General features: G+C 44.5%; 1 protein-coding gene across 1 annotated transcript; it reads left to right on the top strand.

The window, feature by feature from the left end:
• The first annotated feature begins 364 nt into the window (after nucleotides 1-364).
• Nucleotides 365-16,248, top strand: LOC141078115 (uncharacterized). Its single transcript, XM_073564954.1, has 5 exons — nucleotides 365-397; nucleotides 8,452-8,575; nucleotides 8,655-8,752; nucleotides 8,946-9,036; nucleotides 15,251-16,248. The coding sequence occupies exons 1-5, from the start codon at nucleotides 365-367 to the stop codon at nucleotides 16,189-16,191; spliced, it is 1,287 nt and encodes a 428-aa protein (XP_073421055.1). The 3' UTR covers nucleotides 16,192-16,248.
• The last annotated feature ends 1,354 nt before the right edge of the window (nucleotides 16,249-17,602 follow it).

Below are 17,602 nucleotides of genomic sequence, written 5' to 3'. Positions count from 1 at the left end.
ATCCAAAAAACTGTCACTCACAACTCTACATCAAGAGATAGAGTTGACAGAAAAAACCCAAGAACTAAAATTATACATAAATTGCAATTTTATTAGAAGTATAAATTTTTTTATATCACATAAAATTTATTATTAAGCAATTGTCTACCATATTTGAAAGGAAGAATAAGGCTAAGACATCATTAAACACAGTATGCAACTAAAAAATAAAAAAATCATTTCTGATAATTTGCAAAAAATATTCCACCATGAGATAATAAATATTATTATTAAAAAAATCCTTTAATCCTTTCCTAAATAATTAGCTGTAATTTTATCTGTCACATAAAGCATTATGTAAAATCTGCCAAAAAAGAATGTAATTATGACGGTGCTTTCATCTAGGAATTACCCACAGGTGAATAGAACAAGAAGACTCGCTCATCAATGTCTCTCCGCATACAAGAGCTGCGCTGATTCAGTCATTCTAATCATTGCCGAAGGGCAGAGAACCAGAAAGAAGCGCTGCTAACACAACACAGGCTGCAGAGAAACAATTCTACACAAACCTACATGTGCAATGTCTAAAGCCGCGCTCCTCAAAACCCCCTATTAATTGCTTAATAATACATTTTATGTGATATGAAAAAAATGATATTTCTAATAAAATTGCAATTTCTCTATAATTTTAGTTCTTGTGTTTTTTCTGTCAATTCTATGTCTTGATGGAGAGTTGTGAGTGACAGTTTCGTGGATTTTACTAATTTTAATAACACAAGTTATTTGGGATCATTAGTTGATTTAATACTACTAACAAGAGAAGCAGCATGGATTGTGGATTGCGATGCACAAGTTCCCCTTGGCCTCAGTGATACATTGAATATGTCTGTGTGGCTGTGATCTATGATATATTTCTTATAATTTTTTGTATTAATCATTTCACTGTTCTCACTGTAAATGTTTTGCACTTCTCAGTTAACCATTCCCTAACCCTTGTTATAAGGAAGTGGTGTAACCCCCTGACAAGCATGGACCGGTAGAAGCGCTAAGCAAGTGCGAAACGGCCATAGTCCGTCAGGCTCTCTCATCTGTTTAGCTCCCTGCTACCTGCACACCGCACTCTAATATGGTTTGATGTCACGTTTCACCATGGAATAAAATTGCAAGAAGGATCTGGGTGACAATTCTTTCAATTCCTTATGATTACTCTTATACGTATACACAATGGTGATGAATGGAAGGCCGCATTCAATACACCGGAGGGGCATAATGAAAATTTGGTGATGCCATTCAGATTAAACAATGCTCCGGCATTCTTTAAAAATGTCATTTTTTTTCTCCCCGATGGGTAGATTTGCGGTAGATTACCTGGATGATATATTGAGTTACTCACGTCCTCTGCAGGAGCATCATGAGCATGTCAGACAGCTGGAGTGGGAAAAACATTACCCAACAATCCCTTTTCGACATTTTGAAGACCTCCATCATTGAAAAATGTCCTAGCACCAAGAAACACAAAAGAGAAGGAAGATTTGCTAATAATCGCCTGTCTCCCGAATAAAATCATTACATGCAATCTGAAAACTTGCCTCTGTTGTGACTCGATCTGCCATGGTCTCTCTGAATTCACCCTTATTTCTACTGGTGAAATTTTCCTGACCAATAGTCCCATGTCATGTTCCACCAGTTATGTTACATACGTGATTATATGCTCATACCAGAAATTATATGTGGGAAGGACGACCCAACCCCTCCACAAAAGGCTGAACTCACACCGTCCCAATACTCCATAGGGTTTTCTCCAACACGGGCTTTCACGTCACTGCACCATCAAACGCAAGAAAGATTCCACACAACTGAGAATATTCCCCACAGAGGAGATTCCCCCACAGGATCAGAATCGCATTGGATATCTACATCGGGAAGAAATCTTCTGGATTTATAAACTAAACCCCCTTACTCCAAATGGCCTCAGTGAGATTACAGATGTTACAGAGGCTCCTGCTGCACCAGCCTGGGATAAGTCAGATCATCGCCGGATCACCGAACACCTCCTGTGACCCGGCTCCACCAGCGCTGCTGATCCCCCCCGGGTTTACTGAATTCAGACTGTGGGACAGACCCCCATTTGACACATTAACTTTTGCCCTATTTTCCTTCTGAAAATTTGGGGTGCGTCTTATAGTCTAGTGCGGCTTATAGTCCAAACCAATGAAGGGACTGCTGGGACCGTAACGGGGTCGATCTGAACCCCCAATGCAGAAGCCAAATGTCCTGAGAACTGGACCTGCTGTACCACAAATTGTCATTTCTCCAGGTTAGCAAATAAATAGTTGTCAAGAAGAACCTGGAGAACCTGTCTGACATGCTCAGCATGCTCCTCCAGAGGACGGGAGTAACTCACTATATCATCCAGGAAAATTACCACAAATCTACCAATCAGTGAGAAAAAATATAATTAATGACATTGTCACAGACTGCCGGAGCATTGGTTACCCCGAATGGCGGCATCAGGTTTTATATCTGCCCCTCAGGTGTATTGAATGCGGTCTTCCATTCGTCCCCCTGACGTACACTTATAAGGTTATATTCCCCTCTCATGGTAAGTTTGTAAAACCATTTAGCTCCAGATAATTGGATAAACAGGTCAGGTATAAGGGGTAAAGGATAGGGAAGGTGAACCGTGACTCACAGGCCCAACCCTCCATCCTTCTACCAAACCCCCCACGGTGACTGGAGAGGAGCATGGCCGTATATGAGCCTCAGCCGGACTCTGGAAGGGGGGAAATAAACGAGATTTGGGCATTTTAGCTCCTGGTGTGGAGTCGATAGCACAATCATATGCCGCCATATAGTAGACGGCCGGTAACTGGTGAGAATTCCCTCATGTGTGGGGTCTATTTCCCTCCAGAGAAAACACACGTTACATTCCACACATAACACTGTGTAGAAAAGGCGGCGCGGGGTAATTGTGCCAGTAGTGAGGGGCAAATAATGGCGGGAATGTCACTGACTGAGGAGAAGGCTCCATGGAGCATCTTCACTCCGGAGATCATGTGACCCCTGACTCCTCCCCTCCTGTGACCTCATCACAGGTCCTGTGCACAGAGCAGCCATATATGTGGAGTGCGGCTCTGCAGGTTAGTGATGGGCAGTCCGGCTCTTCTGGCTCCTTTCCCAACTTTTCTCCCTCCTGTCCCTTCACTATAAAGCCTGGTCCTCATTATACAGCTGTACAGGGGTCTAGTGAAGGCTTTTTAGCCCTTTCCTCAGACTGTAGCTCCTGGGCACAGGCCCTCACTCCTGTCCCTTCACTATAAAGCCTGGGCCTCATTATACAGCTGTACAGGGGTCTAGTGAAGGCTTTTTAGCCCTTTCCTCAGTCTGTAGCTCCTGGGCACAGGCCCTCACTCCTGTCCCTTCACTATAAAGCCTGGGCCTCATTATACAGCTGTACAGGGGTCTAGTGAAGGCTTTTTAGCCCTTTCCTCAGACTGTAGCTCCTGGGAACAGGCCCTCACTCCTGTCCCTTCACTATAAAGCCTGGGCCTCATTATACAGCTGTACAGGGGTCTAGTGAAGGCTTTTTAGCCCTTTCCTCAGACTGTAGCTCCTGGGAACAGGCCCTCACTCCTGTCCCTTCACTATAAAGCCTGGGCCTCATTATACAGCTGTACAGGGGTCTAGTGAAGGCTTTTTAGCCCTTTCCTCAGGCTGTAGCTCCTGGGAACAGGCCCTCACTCCTGTCCCTTCACTATAAAGCCTGGGCCTCATTATGCAGCTGTACAGGGGTCTAGTGAAGGCTTTTTAGCCCTTTCCTCAGTCAGTAGCTCCTGGGAACAGGCCCTCACTCCTGTCCCTTCACTATAAAGCCTGGGCCTCATTATACAGCTGTACAGGGGTCTAGTGAAGGCTTTTTAGCCCTTTCCTCAGACTGTAGCTCCTGGGAACAGGCCCTCACTCCTGTCCCTTCACTATAAAGCCTGGGCCTCATTATACAGCTGTACAGGGGTCTAGTGAAGGCTTTTTAGCCCTTTCCTCAGACTGTAGCTCCTGGGAACAGGCCCTCACTCCTGTCCCTTCACTATAAAGCCTGGCCTCATTATACAGCTGTACAGGGGTCTAGTGAAGGCTTTTTAGCCCTTTCCCCAGACTGTAGCTCCTGGGAACAGGCCCTCACTCCTGTCCCTTCACTATAAAGCCTGGGCCTCATTATACAGCTGTACAGGGGTCTAGTGAAGGCTTTTTAGCCCTTTCCTCAGACTGTAGCTCCTGGTCACCATGTGATCTCACCATAACCCTAACAAGCTAATTAAGGTGTGAAATCTTGGTCAAAATTATCTCAGTACACAAATCTCCAAGGGTGCCCAAAGTTTTGCATCGCCCCTTTTTCCTTTTTGCAATTATGAAATTGTAAAAAAATCTATATATATCTATTTTTATTATTATTTTTGCCTAAAATACAAAGGCCATGTGTCATCTTAGAGGTTCGGCCTTTTAGAGATCATTTCATCTTCATCTTACTACTGCTCACAACAACAGTCATTTTGACCAGGGGCGCCCACACTTTTACATGCCGCTGTCAATGCTTCATCCCGCTGGTGCTCAATATTTAATAGGGTCTTGCTATTAAACTTAATGAAAAGTTCGGTGAATGTCTTTGAGCTGTTATTACTAGAGATGAGCGAATATCGTCGGAGAAGTTGTTATTGGCTAATATCACTTACCGAATAGCTGCATCGGGACCCCGGATCCCTGGAGCGCTCCCGATAATCAGCTGCATGTGTCGCCCTCCATGCAGGTGCTGTGACTATCACACAGCGCGACACACGCAGCTGATTATCGGGAGCGCTCCAGCACACTGAGTCCTGCACACACTGAGTCCCCTGATCATGTGACCCCTGACTCCTCCCCTCCTGTGACCTCATCACAGGTCCTGTGCACAGAGCAGTCATATATGTGGCGGACACTCCTGGATCTTCTGCTTTCTGGGCCGGTTCCTCCTGTGAGTCCTATTAACCCTTTTGCTCCCTGTATTCTCCTTTCTCGCAGGACGATATCTGAATTCGGACAGTGTGACAGGAATTTAAGCAATGTGGAAGGAAAAAATGACAATTTTACTTTTTTTTCCTCACAAAAATGTGACTTTAGCCCCAAAATTGGCAGCGTAACAAATCCTTATTTCCCCACTGTAGTTTGTAGACTCCATATACAGATCCCTTAAGTGTGAAAAGAGCTGAATTCCCCACTTAAGTTATTGCATTTTGGAAATTGCCCCCACTGGGAATTTATCTCCAGGTAAAGGCACAATTGTGTCTCCATGGGGGTTGTGCTCACAGCCCAACATCGTGCGGCCTCCAAAGAAATGCCACCCCGCACCATTACTGACCACTGCCAAACCGGTCATGCTGAAGGATGTTGCAGGCAGCAGATCGCTCTCCACGGCGTCTCCAGACTCTGTCACGTCTGTCACATGTGCTCAGTGTGAACCTGCTTCCATCTGTGAAGAGCACAGGGCGCCAGTGGTGAATTTGCCAATCCTGGTGTTCTGTGGCAAATGCCAAGTGTCCTGTACAGTGTTGGACTGTGAGCACAACCCCCATCTGTGGATGTCCGGACCTCAGACCATCCTCATGGAGTCAGTTTCTAACCGTTTGTGCAGACACATGCACATTTGTGGCCTGCTGGAGGTCATTTTGCAGGTCTCTGGTAGTGCTCCTCCTGTTCCTCCTTGCATAAAGGTGGAGGTAGCAGTCCTGCTGCTAGGCTGATGCCTTCATACGACCCCCTCCACATCTCCTGGTGTACTGGCCTGTCTCCTGGTAGTGCCTCCAGCCTCTGGACACTACGCTGACAGACACAGCAAACCTTCTTGCCACAACTCACATTGATGTGCCATCCTGGATGAGCTGCACTACCTGAGCCACTTGTGTGGGTTGTAGAGTCCGTCTCATGCTACCACGAGTGTGAAAGCACAACCAACATTCAAAAGTGACTAAAACATCAGCCAGAAGCATTGGTACTGAGATGTGGTCTGTGGTCCCCACCTGCAGAACCACTCCTTTATTGAGGGTGTCTTGATAATTGCCAATAATTTCCATCTCTTGTCTATTCCATTTGCACAACAGCATGTGAAATTGATTGTCAATCAGTGTTGCTTCCTAAGTGGACAGTTTGATTTCACAGAAGTTTGATTTACTTGGAGTTATATTCTGTTGTTTAAGTGTTCCCTTTATTTTTTTGAACAGTGTATATAGATAGAGAGATTTTCTTTTCTTTGCATTGGAGGGTCCAATTCCAGCTATTGCTGTGGGATCTGTGATTTCTATCTACTCCGCTGTGTACAGGATAATAGAGTATAATAAAGTAGTTATGGACGTGATGTAACTAACATTGTGCAGTGACTCTGCTTTCCATATAGTGATGGATATTTCTTGTTGCTGAAACTGTGATTTTTTTTCCACTTTAAACCTTTTTTAAACCCCTCTGATCAGTGCGATCACACAACATACAAGCCTCTGATGGCTCCGGTGATGCCCTGTACTACTGTAGTGCCGTGTATCATCACTGCCTGTCAGTGTAATACTAACGGCCCCATACACATGAGATCAGAGTTGGCTGATCGGTCATTTGGCAGACGGCGATCTCTCCCGACTCCCCCATACACACAAATATTCCATCTTTCCTGTGGTCTGTATGAGAGAGTCGCCTCCAGACTCCTCTAGCGGAGGATTATCTACAGGAAGAACAAACGGATTATCCTCTGAAATTCAGGATATCAGATCCTTCTCTGCCCTGACATCATCTGTCGGGAGGCCCCCAAATACATTATATGGTCGGCCAAACCGCCCGAAATCAGTGCTTTCATGGAGCTTTAGTCTAATGTGTATGGGGGCGTTATAAGGTAACTTATTGGACGCTGCCTCTGGCCCGGCCTAATAGACCTTCATATATTGCAGCCCAGACCCCATTATTAGGCATGTAAGTATCGGAGTAACTAGGCCGCCCCATACTATCGAGTACTTGGGGGCGGGGGGCATTCAGCCAAACTCTGTCACACCTTCTTAGATGTCATGCTTGCTTTCCACAGCAGCAAGGGGTTAAACTGTCAGGGTTTTTGTTGCATCCTCATCTGTGCCGTCCCTGCGGTGTTCATCTATGTCCTGGGGCACAAAAAGATTAATTTCTTTTTAATAAATGTTTAACATATTAAAAATTATAAAATGTGTCTTCTGCTTTTTTGTTATTTTTTTCTTCTTACAAGAATTGTTGGAGCCAATTTTCCTTAGAAACATTTTAATATCGGCTTTTTCTGGAGTTTTTCTTGTAATATAGGAAAGCCTAAGGCCAGAAATAAGCCCCATAAATCACTGTACATGGAGACTTTGGGATCAGATCATTTCTGTCCGTTGTGTTTATGGAAACAAAAAATCTTTTCTAAAAGCCTCAAACTTCTGTGTGTGACTGAGATCTAACGTGAGAGAAGATTCCAGTGCGGGGAAGACGGGAAACCTTCATATAGACGGCCAGTGGGGATGGAGGCAGTGACCGACTCTGGCCAAATCTGTCTCTAGAGCCGCAGTAGAAGATGAAGATGTCGTCCTCATCATGAAGGAGTTATTTCTCATGTCGCGTGTAATGAATATCTCCTGCAGTATTGCTAATGCCGATTCCAGTGTCGGTAATGAGACAAGAATTAGCGTTATGGAAGATGAGTCTATGAGGAACGTGTTCAGCTGCCGACTACGAGGAGGAAACTGCTTGTTGTCTGTGGACTAAATATATAGGTTTTATTAGTAGATGTCAGGGAAGAAAACTAAACCCTGTAAGATAATAAATCTCCTCATATGTTTCCCTTATTATCTCCAGTAATTGTATTATTACACAGGATTCTTATGATGTTACATCGGATCATCTTTTTCTCATTCAGGTCTCTACAATATCGGATCCTCTCAGTGAAGATCTTCTACAGAAGAGAATTTTCCTGATTTACCCATCAAGGATGGATATGGACAGAGACAAGATGGTGGAGAGGATGTTACACCTCACCCTAGAGATCCTCTTCCGTCTCACTGGAGAGGTGAGAGATTCTGATGACGTCATATTACATCATTCTTATCTATGGGAATAACAGATGGACAGAACTGGAGAGGTGAGGACTCTGGAAATGTCTGGAGTGAGATTTATTAATGTGTCTCTCCATAACCAGGATTACACAGTGGTGAAGAACACCTCTAGTGATCGCTGTCAGGACCCTGTGTCTGAGGGATGGGGAAGACCCCTGAGCCCAATCACGGGGCCTCCACCTCACCCCCTGATCCATGAGGACATCAATGACCAGAAGATCCTAGAACTCACCTACAAGATGATTGAGCTGCTGACTGGAGAGGTGACACTGCTGGGAATGCTGGGACATTATACAGTAACACTATGAAGGGATCGGGGGGATGACGGTATTATTGTATGTGTCAGGTTCCTATAAGGTGTCAGGATGTCGCTGTCTATTTCTCCATGGAGGAGTGGGAGTATTTAGAAGGACACAAAGATCTGTACAAGAACGTCATAATGGAGGTTCCCCAGCCCCTCACATCACCAGGTAATAGACAGGACTAAATACACACGGCCTATAATTATCTGTATGTAGAGAATGAAGTCCCTGTATGTGTTTCCTCCAGATCTATCCAGTAAGAGGACAACACCAGAGAGATGTCCCCGTCCTCTTCTTCCACAGGACTGTAACCAAGAAGATCCCAGTGCTCCTCAGGATCATCAGGTAGATGGAGAGAAGGTGTCAGGAGATCTATGATGTGTAGACGGCTGTGAAGGTCTTGTGCTCAGTCTTGTTTTATCCCCCAGTATTATATGTTTTATACTTGTGTAATGAGAACGGTGGAGATGGCAGGATTAGAGCTGATCATAGATGGGACTTCTCCATCTGTCTGTGACTTTTACAATATTTGTTTCAGGGTGAAGATCTGACCCATATTAATCCTACAGAGACATATGTGAGGGGTGATGAGTGGTGTAAAGAGGAGATTCCCACATATGACTACCCAGGTGAGTAGTAACCACTGAATGCAGAGAAGTCACAGATTCCTCTCAGTCACCGGCTGTGGCTGCTTTATCGGTGGTGTAGTTCGGCCGTATTACCATGATCACCATTTTGCCTCTAGACCACAACATTCTCCTCCACCCAAAACTGTTCAAATTTCTTTGGGCATTGAAAGCCCTTTTCTATAGAACTTACAACCTGGAGGATCCACCTACCCCCTGGGATTAGTGTGAGGGTGATCCCTTAAAGCGAGATCTATTTGATTGCTTGTACCTGAACTAATATAGGCCGAGTGCGCGCTTGAAGAGTCACACTGAACACAGAGTTAGATGTCTACTCCTTTCTCAGTAAAGGCTTGCACACAACTGAAGTTTATTCTAAAGACAAAGTGACAGGAGATGGGTGTCACACAATCTTCTGAGTAGCCAGTGTCAGTCTATGATAGGTCCATTTCACCTTCACTTCCATATATGGTATCCAGTATCTCAGCTTCTGCATTCCAAGGATTCCTTCCAGAGTGTTGTCTGAAGACACAGACGCCATCTTGGTACACCATATCTGAACTGACTTACTGTATATAAGGTTTAATAATTGATTTCATCAGCCATTCTCTCCTTCACATTGGGAGACGCTGACTGTTCCCTGCCCAGATCTGTAACTATAAAGCCAAATGACAGCGTACCTAGAATGTGCTGACAAGATAGAAAATCACTTGAAGAAAAATCTTATGCTGGGCCTGTAAGAGAAAGCGGAGGGTAATGATGCTGTTGGCTTCCTAGATCCCTGAGATCTTATCGGATGAATCTTCTCTCCCTTAATAATAATAATAATAATCTTTATTTATATAGCGCCAACATATTCCGCAGCGCTTTACAGTTAAACAGTTTCAAACACAACAGTCATAAGTAACAACGTTAACAATACAATAATTAAAGCGAAATAAGACGACCCTGCTCGTGGGAGCTTACAATCTACAATGAGGTGGGGGAGATACAAAGCACAGGTTTGTATTTACAATGATGTATTTACAATGATGGTCCAGTCACCTTCAGGGGGTGGGGGTTAGATGGAGATAGTGAATGGGCTACACACACACAAACATATCATGACTTTGATTACTGAATGTGATAGGCCGCTCTGAACAAATGTGTTTTGAGCGAGCGCCTAAAACTATGCAAATTGTGGATGGTCCTAATATCTTGGGGTAGAGCATTCCAGAGAATTGGCGCAGCACGGGAGAAGTCTTGGAGTCGGGAGTGGGAGGTACGGATTAGGGCAGAGGTTAGTCGAAAGTCATTTGCAGAGAGCAGCGGTCGGTTAGGCCGATAGACAGAAATGAGGGAGGAGATGTAAGGGGGTGCCGCACTGTGGAGAGCTTTGTGAGTGAGAACAAGTACTTTGAATTGTACCCTGTAATGAATTGGCAGCCAGTGTAACGACTGGCGAAGAGCGGACGCGTCTGAGTAACGATTAGCCAGATGGACAACCCTGGCTGCTGCATTAAGGATAGACTGGAGAGGGGAGAGTCGAGTGAGAGGGAGGCCAATTAATAGAGCATTACAGTAGTCCAGGCGGGAGTGGATCAGGGCGACGGTGAGAGTTTTTGTTGTTTCCATGGTGAGAAAAGGGCGGATTCTAGAGATGTTCTTTAGGTGTAAGCGGCACGAGCGGGCAAGAGATTGTATATGGGAGGTGAATGAGAGATCAGAGTCAAACATAACACCCAGACAGCGCGCCTGCTGTCGGGGTGTTATTATGGTGCCACCCACAGAGAGGGAAATGTCAGATTTAGGGAGGTTGGTAGATGGTGGGAGCAGAAGAAGTTCAGTTTTGGAGAGGTTGAGTTTCAGATAGAGAGCAGACATGATGTTGGAGACTGCAGACAGACAGTCAGTGGCGTTCTGTAGTACAGTGGAGGTAAGGTCAGGGGATGATGTGTACAGTTATGTGTCATCAGCATAAAGATGGTACTGAAAGCCAAATCTGCTGATGGTCTGTCCAATTGGGGCCATGTAGAGAGAGAAGAGAAGGGGGCCAAGGACTGAGCCCTGAGGTACCCCAACAGCGAGAGGAAGAGGAGATGAAGTGGAGCCAGAAAACAGAACACTGAAGGAGCGGTCGGAAAGATAGGAGGAGAACCAGGAAAGAGCAGTGTCCTTAATGCCTAGTGACTGGAGCCTAGAGAGTAGGAGAGGATGGTCAACAGTGTCGAAAGCTGCAGAAAGGTCGAGAAGAATGAGCAGAGAGTGGTCACCATTACGTTTTGCTGTCAGAAGGTCATTGGTCACTTTGATGAGTGCAGTTTCTGTCGAATGTAGGGGGCGGAAACCGGACTGTGAAGGGTCTAGGAGGGAGTGAGTGGAGAGGTAACGGGTAAGGCGGGAGTATATCAGGCGCTCCAAGAGTTTAGAGATGAAGGGGAGATTGGAGACTGGTCTGTAGTTTGTGCAGGATGGGTCGAGGGTGGGTTTCTTTAGTAATGGAGTAATGATAGAGTGTTTGAAGGAGGAGGGGAAGATGCCAGAGGAGAGGGAGAGATTAAAGATTGTAGTTAGGTGAGTTGTGACGACTGGAGAGAGAGACTGGAGGAGATGTGAGGGAATGGGGTCGGTTGTGCATGTAGTCGGACGAGAAGAGGAGAGGAGCCTGGAGACTTCTTCTTCTGTGATGGGATCGAATGTGGAGAGTGAGCCAGGGGAAATGCAGGGAGGGATGGGAGTCACTGAATTTGGTGATTGGGAGCGGATTTCCTGACGGATATTGTCTATTTTCTCTATAAAGTGGGAGGCAAGGTCATCAGCGCAAATGTCTGTGATAGGGGCTTGTGCTTTTGGCCTGAGGAGGGAGTGAAAGGTGTCAAAAAGTTTCTTGGGGTTGTTGGATAGTGAGGAGATCAGGGTGGTGAAGTAGGTCTGTTTGGCGAGGTGAAGGGCAGAGTTATATGTCCTTAACATAAATTTGAAGTGTATGAAGTCTTCTGGTGTGCGTGTTTTCCTCCATAAGCGTTCAGCACACCTAGAGCATCGCTGGAGAAATCGAGTTTGCGATGTGAGCCAGGGCTGTTTCACTCTGTGTTTGGAGGTTCTGAGGGTGAGGGGAGCTACTTGGTCAAGGGTGCTTCTAAGAGTGTCATTGAAGTGATGTACAGCCAGATCAGGACAGGACAAAGAAGAGATTGGGGACAATGATGAGTGTAGGGAGTCTGAAAGTGTATGAGGGTTAATGGCTTGTAGATTTCTGACTGAATGGTAGGTAGGAGGGTGCTGGGGTGAGCGAGGATTTGTGAGTGTAAAGGAGAGAATGTTGTGGTCAGAGAGGGGAAGCGGTGAGTTATCTAGGTAGGAGATTGAGCAGAGCCGGGCGAAAACCAGGTCCAGGGTGTTACCGTCTTTGTGTGTTTCAGAGGTTGAGAGCTGAGAGAGGCCTAGAGAAGTGGTTAGTGATAGAAGCTGGGATGCAGATGTAGAAGTGGGGCTGTTAATGGGGATGTTGAAGTCTCCCAGGATAAGGGTTGGTAGTTCTGAGGACTTGAAGTGCGGCAGCCAGGCAGAGAAATGGTCCAGGAAGTGGGTGGGTGAGCCTGGGGGCCGGTATATGACCGCTACTCTGAGGGAGAGGGGACGAAAGAGCCTGATGGTGTGGACTTCAAAAGAAGGGAATGAGAGTGATGGAACTGGGGGGATGACCTGGAAACCATGGATGACCATTGTGGGGACAGGAGTATGCCGACTCCACCACCAGGTCTGTTTGTCAGTCTCGGGGAATGGGAGAATTGTAAGCCACCATGGGAAATGGCAGCAGGAGAGACAGTGTCAGAATCCTGAATCCAGGTTTCCATGCGGGCCAACAGATTCAGAGAGTTTTTCAGAAAATAATTGTGTAGGAAAGGAAGCTTGTTGCATACAGACCGTGGATTCCAAAGGGCACTTCTGTGCTGCTGAATGTCTCATGGTCCCTACAAGACCAGGTCCAGTCTTTCTGGCCAAACTTCCCTTTTATGAGCGACAACAGTAAATGTGCAGTGAGGCCAAGTGTGAATTTCTGTCCAATAACAGCAGAGTTTCCCTTTATCCTGACTTTTCAATTTGTATTAGAACCAACTAACTTCAAGGAGGATTGTGAGAATCTCCAGGACAAACATCCCACCTGTGCCCTGATAGATCTCTAAGCTGTGCGTGGCTGATGGCTGTAATATACATTTATTCCCGCCTGCAGGAGATGTGTTGGCTCCAGCCCTGGTGTCATGGATTCTCTCCACGTCATAAATTACATTATGTTTTTGATCCTAAGAAATTCAGATTACTGCACAATCTCTCCTGAAATGGGGAGCAATATTATTTTCTCTAATCTTCTGCTCAGGATCCATAGTAGCTCCAATGATCCACCATAAATGAGGGCAACTCTGGTTTACTGTTGTGTAATCTGTATTTGTAGTTTTCAGTTAATGAGACTCTCATGCTCTGTGGGCGGGGCTGTGGGCGGGGCTTTATGTGGTGCTCTGATTACATATTCATCTGTATTGGCTTATGACAGGTCGCTGATCCCTCACTGACCTGCCCCCATTATTACATAATGCATATAATAGCATTGATATTATTGGTGATAATGCCTATAATATTGTGGCTATTGTGAGGCTTAGAAAAAAAATTACATCCAGCAAAATGTCACCGGTGATGGCGGCGCCTGCACAGTAGCATCTATCTCTTACTTATAGATGCTACTGCGCAGGAGCCGCCATCGCCGGTGACATTTTGCTGGATGTAATTTTTTCTCTAAGCCTCACAATAACATATTGTGCCCGGCTTGTGTCTCTGGAGACCTCCCCCCACCTACCCCCGGAAATTGTTAAGTCAGCTCTACTCAAATGTGTCTGTCACTAAATAAACCAAATGCTTGAATGTCAAAACAGTTCAAAAACGTGGTTCTGTGTGGAAGATTGTAAAGCCGTCATGGAGGCATAAGGCTGGCAGTGATGGGCATTGTGGGTAATAATAGCGGGGATCATGCCTCATTCCTCTCTAGGAACATACACGACATCTTCTCTGGGGTTCTTTCTTGTTTCAGTTACTGGGATGAGTGCAATAAAATGTCGCTCAGTGAGTCTTCTCACATCTTCAGATTCTAAAGGATTGGCGGGGACAAAATTATCAAAAACAAGATTTTCAGTGACCTTTTCCTGATAATCAAGGAAAGTATCTGCATTTCCGGCTTTTTTGTATAACACAAAAGAATTATATGTGGCCACCTGAAACAAATACATGACTAACTTTTTATACCAGATATATGATTTTCTTGATCCCTGGTATGGCTGTAGAACCTGATCTGGAAGGTCCACACCCCCATATATTTGTTGTAGTCAGTGACAGACACAGGTTTTGGAGTAGTGGATCCCTGTTGGTCTGCAGTGGCCCTTGTGGCATCTGTGTGGATCGAGCTCAGGATAAAAATATCTTTATTATACTTAAGGACAAGCAGCTCTCCATTGTGTAAAGCCCCTGACTGCCCCTTTTAGAACTTTTTGCTGACCAATGATTGTGGAAACGGTTTTTGCAAATGGTCCCACAAGCCCCCATGTTAAGTTCAACCAGCGTTTTAAATAGGGGTATCCTGGTGTAGTAGTTGTTGCACTTTCTTCACTGTCAGAACATAAAAAGTGCATAAGCCTCCTCTGCACTATAAAACTGATGGGTGATTTTATTTGTTTTTATTTCTTTTTCCGGAAATAGAAAACTCTGACATGACTGACGTGACCAAATTATTGGGGAGACAATTGAGAAAAGCCTAATTCTTTAGCCTAACCCTAACTTTAGCCTAACAGTAATTAACTTTAGCATAACACTAACCCTAACTTTAACCTAAAAGTAACCCTAACTATTGCAGTAACTGTAACCTGCCTTATCTGTTTTTCTATTGACAAATTATGGACCTGAGTGGGGACTTATTTTTTGTGAGATAAGAATTGGTATTATTTTCGTCTACATAACATTGATTGGTTTCTTTTTATTCGATATTTGGGAAGCAGAATGAACAAACAGTTGAACACCACACACTACTGGCTCATCCAACAAGGTTTTCTATTAGACTGTGAACTGTCATTGTCTTGGTAAATAATTAAAGTTTTTTACATAGCTTGCCATTTTTATGGACAGTTTAAGTAGAAATGTTTAAAAATATAAAACTCAAGGATATGTTATTAAAAAAATCGTTTTTTTATCTTAGCAGTTGACTGTACCAGGAGATCAGAAGGACAGCTGACATCTTCAATTTTTAAATCTAATGATCTTGAGATCCTGCAAGATACAACTGAAGTGAATGCCATTACTCCAGATATACCATCATCCATTCACAGCAAAGATCTGTCATCTGATCCTATGAAACAGGTCCCATCTTCTGATTCATTTCTGACTACTAAGGAAAATCAAAGTCACAAAACAGGCATTAAAAAACAAACTGCTCCTAAAGCAAAGAAGCCATTTTCATGTTCTGAATGCAGGAAATGTTTTAACTGGAAATCACAATTGGTTAATCACCAGAGAACTCACACAGGGGAGAAGCCTTTTTCCTGTTCAGAATGTGGGAAATGTTTTAACTGGAAATCACAATTGGTTAGTCACCATAGAACTCACACAGGGGAGAAGCCTTTTCCATGTTCAGAATGTGGGGAATGTTTTAACCGGAAATCAAATTTGGTTAATCACCATAAAACTCACACAGGGGAGAAGCCTTTTTCCTGTTCAGAATGTGGGAAATGTTTTAACAGTAAATCAGATTGTGTTAAGCACCAGAGAATTCACACAGGGGAGAAGCCTTTTTCCTGTTTAGAATGTGGGAAATGTTTTGTCAACAAATCAGAATTGGTTAGGCACCAAAGAACTCACACAGGGGAGAAACCTTTTTCATGTTCAGAATGTAAGAAATGTTTTAACCGGAAATCACAATTGGTTAATCACCAGATAATTCACACAGGGGAGAAACCTTTTTCATGTTCAGAATGTGGGAAATGTTTTAACCGGAAATCAAATTTGGCTGATCACCATAGAACTCACACGGGGAAGAAGCCTTTTTCCTGTTCAGATTGTAAGAAATATTTTAACCAGAAAGTGCTTCTTGATCGCCATCAGAGCAGTCACACAGAGAAGAAGCCTTTTTCATTTTCTTAATGTGGGAAATATTATACTTGGAAATCAAGTGTTAATAAACATCAGAGATGTCACATAGGAGAGAAGCCTTTTTTATGTTCGTAGTGTTGAAATAGTTTTAACCAAAATTGAATATTCTTAAATGCGTTGTCTCTTGTCATTCCTCATGTTTGCTGACAAAAGGATAAAACTAAACTTTATTAATTTATAAAATTGATTCCAAATCTAAAACTATACCCATAATTTGCCCCCTGAAGGTTAGTCAATAGCTGACTAATAGAAAAAACATATATCCCACAGTTCAGTATATAGGGTAAGGTGACGTTTACACACTCACTCTCCAAGCCTCTCATTTCTATGGGTTTCATCGTCCTCGCCAAAGGTGATTCATCAGCAGACTATTTAATATTGACCTATATTCAAGCGAGACTAGACAAAGAAAAACTAAAATCATGAATCATGTTATCCGAAACAGTCAGAAAACTAGCCACATATTGGCAGTTCCCAGACCTCAAACTATATACTTGGTAAGTTTATAAGCCTCTCCAGTGTCAGGAATAGATAGTCTGTGAAAATACAGTATAATTCTTGTGTTTTTTCTCCTGTAGGGACTTCCCTAGTTTGGTATTGTAACTGCTGTTACTGTATATACTCGCGTATAAGCCGAGATTTTCATCCCATTTTTTTTAGCTGAAAGTCCCCCTCTCTGCTTATACATGAGTCATAAATGCCAGAAGGTCGGCGGAGGAGGGGGAGCGGGAGGTGTCAGCCCCCCTGCTTGTCCCATGCTCTCAGGCACCTTCCTTCAGTGGTCACGTGGTACCACTCATTAACGTCATGAATATGCGCATATTCATGACTTTAATGAGCAATACCACGTGACCGCTGAAGGCAGGAATGAGAGAACAGGGCTGCAGAGACCACGCCAGGAGGGGGTAACTATATGCGATATTCACCTGTCCCCGTTCCAACGCTGCTTGCCGCTGTCTGCTGGGTCCTCTGTCAGTGACATTCAGGCAGCAGAGGGTGTGATGATGTAGATAGTGTGCGCCCTCTGCTGCCTGAAGGCCACTGACAGAGGACCCGGCAGACAGCGGCGAGCAGCATTGGAATGGGGACAGATGAATATCTCAGGTGCCGGGTCCTGACCCAGCGTTGACACCAGCATCTGTCCCCATAGATTGCCGGTGTCCCCACCTGCTCAGGACACCGGCACCTGGCCCCCAGCGACAAGAGGTGATTATGTCACTTTTTTTTATTTGCAGCAGTAGCATATGGGGCTTATTCTATGGAGCATCTTATGGAGCAGCATATGGGGGCATAATCTATGGAGCATCTTATGGGGCAGCATATGGGGGCATAATTATGGAGCATCTTATGGGGCAGCATGTGGGGCCTATTCTATGGAGCGACTTATGGGGCTGTCACATGT

Source organism: Dendrobates tinctorius, unplaced genomic scaffold, assembly GCF_039654945.1.
Source record: "Dendrobates tinctorius isolate UK_male_01 unplaced genomic scaffold, ASM3965494v1 ptg000504l, whole genome shotgun sequence".
In the NCBI taxonomy this organism is placed as follows: domain Eukaryota; kingdom Metazoa; phylum Chordata; class Amphibia; order Anura; family Dendrobatidae; genus Dendrobates; species Dendrobates tinctorius.
This window is presented reverse-complemented; position numbering and strand designations above follow the sequence as displayed.

Bases quoted from the DNA above. Each gene is read 5' to 3' on its own strand.
- LOC141078115 (XM_073564954.1), top strand. From the start codon at position 365: ATGACGGTGCTTTCATCTAGGAATTACCCACAG. The intron at 8,576-8,654 runs GTAATAGACAGG...TGTTTCCTCCAG, and splicing joins CCAGCCCCTCACATCACCAG to ATCTATCCAGTAAGAGGACA. The intron at 9,037-15,250 runs GTGAGTAGTAAC...TTTTTATCTTAG, and splicing joins TCCCACATATGACTACCCAG to CAGTTGACTGTACCAGGAGA.